The 12,762-nt window shown below is 36.5% G+C and overlaps 1 protein-coding gene across 1 annotated transcript in view; it reads right to left on the reverse strand.

Moving 5' to 3' along the window:
* Positions 1–12,762, reverse strand: part of CFAP47 (cilia and flagella associated protein 47) — a 332,513-nt gene that overhangs the window by 63,609 nt on the left and 256,142 nt on the right. Inside the window, exon 56 of the mRNA XM_054566336.1 lies at positions 8,742–8,898. Within this exon, the coding sequence (XP_054422311.1) occupies positions 8,742–8,898 (157 nt within the window). The remainder of the gene's footprint in view (positions 1–8,741; positions 8,899–12,762) is intronic.

The following is a 12,762-nucleotide window of genomic DNA, read 5'->3' on the forward strand; positions in this document are numbered from 1 at the left end:
TATAAACAATAGCGCAGCAAAAAATCAAGGATACTAAAATCATAAAAATCAATGACAAAGGTGTCCATTAATTATTTCCCTGAGATTCCAGACATATTATTATGCGAAGTTAGCAAGATACAAAAGAAATTATATAGTATTCTGCCTTTGCATGAGATAGAGGATGAAACAGAACTATGTGTATGTGTATACATTTATTCAAATACGCTAATTTTTGCAAACACAAACACTGTGGATAAGTCAGAATCAAATGAAGATAGTCATGCATACAGTTGGTTTGAGAATGTGGTGAGCAGTATAGGTATGAAGATGGGATTTGTTTAACTAGAACTTTTTACATAGCTCTGAGGTTTGAACAATGCATGTTCGCAAATTCAAAAATTAATATAAATTTTAAAAGTTTGAAAAAGCAAGCCTTAAAAGTGAATTTAAATTAAAACATGAGGAATCCATCTTTGTATACATTGACAACTAAACTACATAGAATAAAGAATTAATTAAAGAATATTTTGGCCATAGTTTCCTGACTGTTCTGAGGTAGCGAAATACATTCTAGGAGGAAAAAGTAACTGCAAAGATATCTTTAAATATTTAGTAGTTTTTGGTTTCCTCCCTCCCTCCCTCCCTCTCTTCCTTCTCTCCTAGCAAATGAACACTGAATTGATGTTCCAGGAACCAGATTTTTCATGTGGGAGAAGAGAGAGTGAGGCAAGTTGAGGAAAAACCCTGTGGTGTAGGGCATGAATGGGAGGCATCAGTATTAAATACTTTTTAATAATTAATATTTCTTTGCTCTGTCCACTGCGAGACATCCCAGCAGCAATGAACATGTCTGGTGCCCATATTGTAGACACTAAATTCCTTGTCTCTATAAAGTGTGCCTTGGAAAAATGCCTAATTTGAGCTTTATAGCAAGTTAAGGGAGAGATCACTGGAACATCCTGTTGTGCCACAAAGTAATGAAATGTTCAAAAACTAATGGAGACAATTCAAAGGATTTAGGGATTGACTTGTAAAAGATCCTACTGGCCAAATTTGAGGATATCCAAAAGAAGAATAATTAATTTTTTAAAAACCCATGAAAATAAAGTAGCCCCATTCCCCCTAGGCCCTCCCCATTATAACTAGAAATTGCCAGACAGCATGGACAAGCATGAGGAAACTGAAATGTGGAAAGGAGAAGGCAGCCTGCTTAGACCTTAGAACTTGAGGAATGACATAGTGGTGAGCTCCCAGGTTTCCATAGTGCCTCCCATATACACTGGACAAGGCACTGCAGAACCCCCCTACTCAGGTCAGGAAACAGAGGAGTCAAAGAAAAGTGGGAGAAGGGTGGGAGAAGGGGCTTTCTTCTAGCACTTGCTTGGTAGAAACAGGCAGCATTCCAATTCTCTTGTTGGGGTAGCAGGCGGAGGGTAAAGGTAGGGTAGAGCTGATGGATGGAAGGAAGGAAGGAAGGAAATAAACAAGTGAATAAGCAAGCAAGTAAATAAATATATAATAAAGCATGGTCCGACAATGTTCTGTCTACAAAAAACTTTTTCAAATTTAATGACATAGGAAATTTGAAAGAAAAAAGATGCACCATATAAATGTTAATTAAAAAAGAAATTGTTGCATTAATATCATATAAAGAAAACTTCCGAGAAAAGAAAATTACTAGAGACAAAGAAGAGAATTATATATTGACACACCAGGAAGACACACAATCCTAATGCGGCTATAACAGGCAAGAGCCTCCACTTACATAAAGCAAAAATCCATAGAGCTGAAAGAAGAAATAAACAAATGCATTGTCACAGTTGTGTGCTTTAACAACCCCCTCTCAGCAGTTGAGAAGCCTTCTAGTCAGAATATCTGCAAGGATATAGAAGTCCCAAATAACAAAATTAAGTGACAGAATTTAAATAATATATGTAGAAGAATACTCCACAAAACAGCAGGATACCTATCTGTTTCAAGCTCCTATGGGACATTGAGCAAGACAGACCATACCCTGGGTCATAAAACAAACCTCAACAAATCAAAGTAAGCTAAATCCTACAGATTGTGTTCCTCTGACCAGAGGGAATCAATAACAGAAAGACAAAGGGAAGAAAGGAATAGTCCTGAGCTGTCTGTCGCCAGTCTGCCCTGACACTGCTCTTTAAATACGTTCTCAAAACCAATAAAAATTGGCTATAATTCAAAAACTCAGCAAATGAGTTCAATTGCCCTCACTGCAAGAGTAAAAAGGAAAAGGGCTGAGAGATTATTCTTTTCTGTTGATGCAAGAGCTGTGGATTTGTCAAAATATTAGCTCTGGTTCTTTTAAATTGCTTGTAAAATCCCTAAGGTCCTACTAGATCAGAAGACAGAGAAATCCACAGAAGAGATAAATACCCGTCATTTCTGTTAATGTTTTGTTTTGTTTTTGTTTTTCCAAACTGAGGAACATTCATTACCCAGAAATACAGTGATAATCATACTTTTTTACTGATTTTTTAAAAAAGAGATTATATTTATTTTATTTTTAGAAAGGGGAAGGGAGGGAGAGAGGGAGAGGAACATCAATATGTGGTCGCCCCTTGCACACCCTGTACCGGGGACCTGGCCCGCAACCCAGGTGTGTGCCCTGACTGGGAGTTGAACCAGTGACCCTTTGGTTTGCAGGCCGATGCTCAGTCCACTGAGCCACACAAGCCAGGGCACTTTTTTATTGATTTTCAGAAAGAGAGGAAGGGAGGAAGGGAGAGAAGGTGGGAGGGGGAAAAAGAGAGAGAGAGAGAGAGAGAGAGAGAGAGAGAGGCTGGCAGACAGGCAGACAGACAGACAGACATGGATGTGTTGCTCCACTTATTTACGCATTCATTGGTTGATTTTTGTATGTGCCCTGCCTGACTAGCAGATCGAACCTGCAACCTTGGCATATCAGGATAATACTCTAACCAACTTAGCTACCAGGCCAGGACAAGAATGACACTTTTATACAAAGGGATCAAGTAGTCTTCCCTGAATAAAGAGTGGGCCATTAGACAACATTCGTTCAGTGATCAAAGAATTGTACAATCACTAGCTAGAAGCAACTATACATATGACCTTGTACATCCCTCAGTGTGTTAGGAGATAGAGAAGACCCCCAAAAGAAGTTCCTTGCCCAGGGTTACAAAGCTTGTGTCTTCTCAAGTTAGATCCCTACACATTTTATATATTGAATGTTCTATAGTCAAATGTGATATTGTGATAGGTATTTGAAAACCAGAAAAGCTGAGATGTAAAAGATTAAAAAAAATGATCCGTGAGTAAATACTCATACTAAAAATAAAAAAGGAGTTAAGGGAAGGGGAGGAAAAAGGTTGCTCTCTCTCAGTTATACATATATACATATATATACACACATATGTATGTATATGTATGTATATATATATATTCCAGCTAATAAAATCAGCGAGGATAATAGACCTAATTGATACTGAGAGGAAAACGGAAAGGATACCAAAACCATCAAGGAAAGGTTGTAAATAAGGAGTTTATTCACATTGTCTCAAATCAGCATCCCCTCAAGTTATTTATTGTTGGTTACATGAGGAAAAAGATGACCTTTACCATATAACGAACAGTCTGGCAGACATGGCTATAACCAAGTGATTAAACTTAGTATCCCCAATAATGGAACTAACATTTTGTGCCTCCTGATGTATTACAATGATAAGTATACAGTGCCTCTTATGTGATATTCTTACCAAAATGTTCAGTTTGAACTGAATAATGAAGAAACAATCAAGGACACCTTCAATGTGCAATATTCTATAAGACAACTGGCCGGGACCCTTAAAAATGCCAATATCATTAAAGACAGAATAAGGTCTTATATGACAGAATATAAGACAGAATAAAGTCTTAATCTTTAATAAGGTTAAATGAGATTTAAGAAATCGGATAACAAAATGCAGTGCATAATCCTTGATTGGAAACTGGATTGGAAAAAAGAGAAAGTAAGATATAAAGACTGTTATATATGTGATACTTCAACTTCCCTATCTACCAATCTCAAATGTCCCAATACTATTTATTTATTCATTCAGATATTGAAATAGCTGATTGTGTGAATTTGGGAGAGATTTGGAGAGTGTGGGACTTTTTTTTATACCTATTTATCTCTCTTTTTATGTATAAAGTTATGTGCACGCTGAGTGGCAATATACAATGATCACTACATATTTAACATTGATATTTATTCAACTCTGGAGGTACTGTACTCAAGATTTAGAGGGCTTCCAGGGATAAGACTTACATAAGCTAGTTGTAACATGTAAAATCAAATGCACTAAGTGGTGCCACTTGATGTCCTATAGCTGTGATTAACTTGTAACTAGGCTATATTGTTTGCTTTATTATTTTACTGCTAGTGAACACTTTGGTCATAATTAACTGAGTAAACAACTGAATATAGTACTTCGTTTACATTTATCAACCGACAAAATGAATGTTGATATTTGTAAAACTAACACACTGTGTTGATTGGTATAAACACCTTTATTTTAACTGTTATTTTGTTTTGCTCTTCCATAAAACTACACAATGCAATATACAGATGATGTATTAGTAGAATTGTACACGTGAAACCTATATAATCTTATTAACCAATGCCACCCCATTAAATTTTTAAAGAACTACTGATGTCTGGAAAAGAAACCACTTATATTTAAACATTTGAACAATTCACTAATATCATATTTAGTGAATATAATGGATTTAGTGAAATTTGGATTAAGTAAAAAGATTGAATAATTTCAAGACTATAGCTACTTTAATATAAAAGTAATCAAAATAGCTACTTTGCATGCATCAATTATCACTTCGTTCATTCATGCAATTTTCAGGTATATAATCCATAGTGATATTTTACATGTAGAATATACATGAAAATCAAAATATAATGTGTATATGTATGTATATTACAAATATAAGGTAGTTTTCAGATGTGCATGTGACAGTTTTCAGCACAAAATAGATGCTCATTAAATAGTCAGCGACTGAATGAATATTCACCTCCTGCTTTATAAACACATATGCCAACACTGAAATACTCATTGAGGTTGGAATAAAGCTGTGAGTCAATGTAACCGCTGCCATGGACAAGCACACAAATTAGCAGGTTTGGAATACGGTTATATCAGCAAGAGTACACACATACGTATAATGGGGATGTGTCTTAAAATCTTAATGTGCACAGCAGGCCCTAATTTCTAATGTTTCAACTCAGCTCTTTGCTTCCCATTCATGACTACCTTCCCTTGTTCCACCTTCACTTCTGGCCAAGCAGGGTGGAAACCTGAGAGCTGAGAGCTGGGGTGGAGGGTATAATTACTGATGAGAGAGGATTGTGGAAAAGGGTTCAGGGATACCAGTCAGTGTTCCAGGATACGTGTCCACGCTGAACAAGGAGGCCCAGAGGGGAAATCTTAAGTATGTGTGGATTGGGGGATAACCCAGTATGACAGTTGGATGGTCCTGGACAAGACAGACGTGGCGAGTCCAAGGCCCTGTTCCACCACTTATTCATTACACAGGGTAGGGCAAAAGTAGGTGTGCAGTTGTTCGCATGGAAAATGATACAATAATGAATAAATAATCATACAAGAATAAACTCTGTGTTTTGCATACTCACAACTGTAAACCTCCTCTTGTCCCACCTTGTATGGCTTTGGGAAATTTCTAAGCCTCAGGTTCTACATCTGGAAAGCCTCCAAGATTTTTTTTTTTTAAGATTGGGTACGGTCATGTTTACAGAGCACAAGTGTGGTACATGTTGGGTGCAAAACTAATCCTAGTTTCTTAGGCTGTTGGAGGGCTTTTCTGCAGCAATATGCTACTCTTGGGACTCACTCATGGTCTGCTTTGGGACAGCTCTGCCAGTCTCCAGGTGTGAGGCCATCTCCTCTCTAGCCACCCTATCTCGTTCATCTTTGGAAGTTGGCATGGACTAAGAGATAAATAGACAGCTGAAATAAAATCTTTCAACACCCTGCTTTGCATACTGAAAGAACTTTATGGAGAGACAACACACAATAGAATTAAAGAATTGAACATAATTTAATTAAATGGAATTAAAGTATTCTTTGAAAATCAAAGGGCAGGGCACTATTTCTGAGAGAAGTGATTAAAGTGGGATAGCCAACAAAGCAGCAGAAGAAAAAATGTTAGGGAATAGGGCAATATGAGAGTGTGATCATAAGTTTCCAACTCTAAAAATGTTGCCTTCTTGGCAAAAACTAGTAAATTTTGAAAGCTATCTTTCTCTCTCTCTTTCTGTCTGTTTATCTGAAGAGAAATTAAAAATGCAGGATCTGAAATACTGTGAGATCTCTCATCCTCAGCCATCACGCTCTTCGTGTTATATTATGAGTCTTGCCATCAACTTCCTTAAGGGGACTCTGTGAATTCTATAGCATCTGCAGGGACACTTACATCTTCTTTTGAAAGATACAAAGGGACTGCCCCTATCAAGAAGTAATTTTAAGACATTTACAAGTCTTTAAATGAGAAAGCATTACTTTAGTACCTTTTAAATGAGTACATTTGGCATAGAGGTTAAATATGTTTATTCCTCTTGTCAGTCATGTTCCCCTGTGGCCCTACAACAATTCAGGCCAATGATGAGGCTTAGTGGCCAGGGGACATGAGTACAAGAAGATGTGTACCTGGTGGCTAGAAAAAAAGAGTCCACAAAAGGAAAAAGGAGGGGGTTATGACACAGAAAGAGACTTCATTGCCAAGCAAAGGAAAAGGTGAATCTTTTCACACAGGAAAGGGAGAAAGTGGAAGAGAGGAAGATTAGGTCAGTATCTTTCTTCCTCCCTAGTCTCCTCAGGTTGGAGGGTGAAGGGGAAGAAGCTGGGAGTCTGAGCATTTTACCCAAGAGAGTGAGCTTCCTTAAATGAGACTGTTTTAAACTGCAAAGGAATAATAACTCTTAATTGTCAAGCTTCCTGTTTTCCCTGTTAATAGCAGGAAGAAGTTTGGACCAACTAAAGAAAATTAAGTCATTATTTATTTCACATTTTATTTCTAATGTTTAAAATCTTGATCCAATATGTTTTCATAACACTCTCATAGTCATGATTTGGCTTCACCGACCCTGGAAATTTCATTCCCTGGTGTGATCCATCCATCAGCCTCACGTGCTCTCACACCAGTAATTCTGAGACCTATGACCAGTAGAAACTTCACAAACACATTTTTTTGGGGGCGCTTACATAAATGGGTGGTTTGTGATCCCAGCCAAATACAACACAGTTATATTTGACTTTTCAGCTGTGTCTTCCTTTCCCCCTAACAGATGTTCCAAAGCACTGTTCCACCCTCAAATCTCCTACTTTATCTCCTCTTCTCAGCAGATGAAAATCTAAACAAAACTGCTCTCAATTGCCAAGCCCCTCAACTACCTACCAATTTGTCTACACACACATTTGTTTCATCCTGCCCCTCCTATTCAGAGCTCTTCCTTCTACCTCAACTCTGATCCCTGTCCTCCCAGAGCCTTAGCCTATCAGTTAAGCCCTACCTCCTTTACAGCTTCCACTGCTGCTCAGTTCTGGCTTATCTCTCTTGCTGAGGTCTCTTCCAGATTCAAATGCTGACTTCCTTGAGCCAGCAATCAATCTTTAGTAACTACTGATAGGTTTCTCCTCACCACAGCCGAAGTATTCATAAGGGACCTTTACCTACTTAATTTTTCTTATCTCATACCAAGAGCATGAGGACATGATCAGGAAAGATGAAAACTCCAACAGGTAAGTGATAGTGTTCAGCTTCAGCGTTAAACCAAAAAAATAGTAGACTTCTAACGATGATAAAATACTATTTTTATCCGATTGGATTGATGGCGATTAAGGAGAATGCTACTAGGCTGGGAATGCTACTAGGAGAATGCTACTAAGACTCAGGAAAATAGGTAATGTCTGTAATATACTCCTGAAGGCACCATGAATTGCAATAACATAACCATTCTGGAGAGTAAGTTGCTTACTTATATCAAAAACCTTAACATATGTGTTCCTTTTATCCCAACATTTGACCTATATAAAATGGATCATAGCTGTAGTAGTTTTAGTAGAAGCAGTAATAATAGTTGAAATGATAAAATTGGTAATGTCTAATACCCGATTTAAAATGTTTGACAAAACTCATAACAGCTGATTTCTATTTCAGACCCACATTATTTACCATTTAATAAAAAGTGACAAAAAATTCCAAATCATTGAATTTAAAAACATGAACTGCATCTTCAATATGATAGGAAAAAAAGGAATGAGCTTGATTGCAGCCAAAATTTAATCCAAATCTAAATATGCTATTTATAAAGAAAATGGGGAAAGGAAACACTATCAGAACACTAGACTTTCTATAAACTGTTAAGGAATAAGTGTTGGCATATTTGAATAATAATCATTAGAATCTTACAAATCTGCTAATTTAGATTTTTGGCTTTATAGATAAAATTAAAAGAACTTGAGATGTTACACAGATTTCCAATTTTTGATTCTGGCTCCACCATTTACATGTTGTGATTTCAGTCAAGATACCTCATCTTTCACACCTTATGTTTCCTTATGTTTTTTCTTTTATAAAATGATGCTGTTAAGCTAATGGATCTCTAACATGTCCACCACCTCTATAATACATCGAGTCTATGATAAAAAAGAGTTTGATTAATAATTTTAAAATAACATAGGTAAAGTATAAGAAAAACAACTTACTTGTTAGTATGACATTGATAAAAACATCTTCCTCAGTAGGATTTTCGAAAAGTATAACAGTAGTTGCTACTTGATTAAGGAATGTGGTCATTCTTTCTACTTCAAGAGGCTGGGGGAATAGTCCTACTCCAGAAAGGTAGAACTTCCATTCTTCAAACTGTTTAAAGATAAACATTCATAACATATATGTCACAATTTTATACATTTTATTTGCACTTAATAAATGCAATCCATGTAAAAATTTTGGCAGATAAAAAAAGTTTGGTTGTTAATATTTAACACGCCCTGTTTTATCTTTTCTTCCTTTTCCAAATTCCTTTTGATTTTATTTTGAAAAAAATCAATCAATCAATGTTTCTTCACTGATAAAAAGGAAAGCACAAGAGCAATATTCAAGTACTCAACAGATTTCAATGCTTATAAGGTTATTTATAGCAGCATTAAAAAGACATCTTAATTAAAACCTTGCATTTATGCTTGAGGATTTTTTTAAAAGACAACTTGTCTAACAAAGTGGCTACTATAAACTGCATGAAGTTTCCAAAATCCTAGAGCGAATTTCAAGTGAAATTCATATAGTTATCACTATCGCATGAAGGCAAAGAAGGTGAGGCAGAGGTTAACGTCCCATTACAGGGCAGTGTGTACAACTATATGCCATATTATTGATCCCCACCATGTAGGACACTGTATATTCTGTTATCACATGATAGGAAATCATGGCTCAAAAACTAAGTGAAGGAGACTGAATGTGGCCATTGTTCATATCCATGTTTCATAAGCCTGCAAAGCTGTTTGAAACGTTCTCTTTGTATACATTTAGAATAAAAGTCCCCCAAGGGTGCAATAGACTGCGACTCAGTTCGGCACTGAATACTTTACTAATGTTGTAAATAAATGAAGAGGTCATTATATAAAAACCAACAAATGCAACAGCCTACTTTATAATCTCTCAAACTACACAGATGTTTCCAAGCCTAAAATCCAGTAAGAGGAGGGAACTTGCTTTAAGATTGTTTCAAAGTGGAATGGGCAGTGATAGGAAATGCATACAATGCTGTCTCTGAGGAGGGAGAAATAAAGGCAAGTTTATCTGCATATTATCTTCAAATGACTGCATTACTTTTAGTAAGAGATTTTACTTGAATAATATAAGTTCACTGTATTTTCACTTATGTTGCCCTAATTTAATTACATGTAATTGGCTGACAGGGTTCAATTAAATTAAGAACTGTTTTATGTAAATTACTTACATTTTGGCTACTTAATTAAATTAATCCTGGATGACAGAAATAAGGTCACTTTGAACCATTGGGAATGAGCCCAAGTACGAAAACCAGAAGGTCATGCTTTCATGTTTTTGCCAAATGTCCTGGAATACTAGTGCTTCTAAGTTAAACCACGTACATCCCACCATTATGGGGACACTAGTAAACAACACTTTCCCTGGCATTGCTTAAATTATCCTCGGGTTCAGAGAGAGAAATTTTAAAGTATCCTAAAAAATGTGCATTAAAAAATAAGCAGCCGCTCTCTCTATGGAACAGACCTATGCTTACCCCACCCCCTTTCCTGCAAGCACTTTTTCCTTGCCTGTCTCTTTCTCCGAAGCTCGAAGGGCCCTTCTTTTGCCTCTAACTCGTTTCTTGAGCCCATTTCTTCTACAGCTCACTTTTTCTGCCTCTGTGACTTTCTAAAAATAACATTTTTAAGCCCATCTTTATCTCAAACTTCTTTGAAAGGAGACAGAGTCAGAAAAAAAAACCCCCAAAAACCTTTATAGATCCAATTCCAGTGTTTCTGAAAGATAAAACAAGTGGAAGTAAAAGATAGTAAAACTGGCTTGCATGCTGAGCAGAGCTCCAGGGCATGAGAGCTGGCTAAGAATCAACAAAGTTTGCCATAGACACAGGCTGCAGGATCACAGATGCATGCTGGGTAATAAAACCACTCTTTGTCTTCTTGCCTTCATTTTTGCTATTCTGACCTTTCAATGCAGCGAGTCACACAATAGAGTACACAAGGAATAAATAATGGCAACTATTTGAAAATAAAAATGAAACAACTGAAAACCAAGAAAAAAAATCTTAGAAGGCCCGATTACCATATTTGCTGCTTCCTACTATTCTTATAGGCAGTTAACACAATCTCATTTACAGAATCTGGTACCATAATATGAGCTCAGGATATATGTAGTTGTGCTATCCTAACCCAATTAATCTTAGGATTCAAAATATGCACCAACAACTTTAACCTAAATTTAGTTGGATTTTTATAATGCAGAGCTCTGTGCTTGCATCCAAATCAGAAACCCACGAAATAAATTAAAAACTGCAGCGATTTCCTTAAGTTCAGCAGAGAAACAATCAGAAGTAGTTAAAGCTTATCCTGTAATAACTGTCATACCAGATTTTATATAAATCAGCTACTCAGTTGTAAACATCAGTTCAAATATACAGGGTCTGGCAGAAGTAATGCCTGCTTGAGGGTGGTTGGTAGGGTAATAATATGGGTGTAATAATTTATAGTTTTAATGTAAACATTTCCTCTAAAATGTCATAGGGTGTGCTTGACTATGATACTGTTATGATACAGAATTACATGCCTATGATTTTGTAATAAAAGATTTTGTAATAAAAAGGGGCATTATTTGTAGGAGACCCTGTATTGCTCAGTGAAAATCAATAGAAGGACAGAAATCCATATGAGTTTTTCCCTAACGGTAAAAGATATTGCAATCTCTTAGCCTTAGAAAAGTAAACCCTAAAATTTTATTTTAAAAACTATCTTCTTCAGATGCCTACACACATATTATATATACTGCATTTTTTTTATTTTATTTATTTTTAGAGAGGGGGAGGGAGGGAGAAAGAGAGGGAAAGAGACATCAATGTGTGGTTACCCTTTGTGCGCCCCCTACCAGGGACCTGGCCTGCAACCCAGGCACGTGTCCTGACTGGGAATCGAACTGATAACCCTTTGGTTCACAGGCTGGCGCTCAATCCATGGAGCCACACCAGCCAGGGCTGTATGCTGTATTTTCAAAAGCTCATTCAATGACTACTTTAGGATGAGTAAGTTTTGCTTACACAGAATAGTGACTGGATGAATTAAATAAAAAAGGAAGGCCCAAATGATTCAGAGATGAAAAAATAAAGGCAAAAAAAGAAAAAGGAAAGACAAAAACATCAGAAAGGTTAGGGTAATACATTAAAAAGGTTGAAGGAGTCTGGACCCTTGTTGGTTAAAGGATGAATGAATGATTGGTTTGAGGTCTAACCACAGATGAAGCCTTGGAGATCTGCTACAACGTGGAAGGAGAAGCTTAGAGTGACTGAAATCCAGCAACAATGCAAAACTGATTTATAAAAGGTTTGAGTTGATTATTACTTGTTTGAGTTATTTACGTCCGATTAAGAATTTCACATTCAACGCATGCGCATGCGCTAGGACTTTCTAAAGCTATTATGATGGAGAACTGGTAATTGCCCTGCTAAGGTGCCACATTATCCTTGAGTAGATATAATTTCCATCTGAAATGCAAGCAACTAAATTGTCCCCAATAATTACGATGAAGGGGCTAATCCTCTTATGAAGCAACGATTTAAAAGTGTGCCTTGCTGAAATTATTTCTGTAAAAGAATATGATCTACACTGTATGAAAAGGACTACTATTTGTTTTCCTTTAATGTTTTTGGGGCATGCATACCTCCATAGTATTGTTTCAGGTCATGTATAAGACAGTAATCATGTAGGAAGTTTAATAACTTCAATTTTTTTTCTAAAGGTGAATTACACATTGTGTTCTAATTACACCTTAGAAAAGAGGACATCTTAATCACCCGCAAGTCTTGTACTGACAATTGGACCCCTATATTATATGTGATTCCACCGCCTCTCAAATGGCAGGCTCCTTGGTGCCCTTAGGATTTAAAGTTCCTAACTCTACTTACTTTCCTCCCCATGAACACTTGAAAAATGGCAACATAATAATAAATGTAAAAAGTTCTGTAAAATTTTC

Source organism: Pteronotus mesoamericanus, unplaced genomic scaffold (assembly GCF_021234165.1).
Source record: "Pteronotus mesoamericanus isolate MK-2021 breed Mesoamerican mustached bat unplaced genomic scaffold, CSHL_Meso_final contig_173, whole genome shotgun sequence".
In the NCBI taxonomy this organism is placed as follows: domain Eukaryota; kingdom Metazoa; phylum Chordata; class Mammalia; order Chiroptera; family Mormoopidae; genus Pteronotus; species Pteronotus mesoamericanus.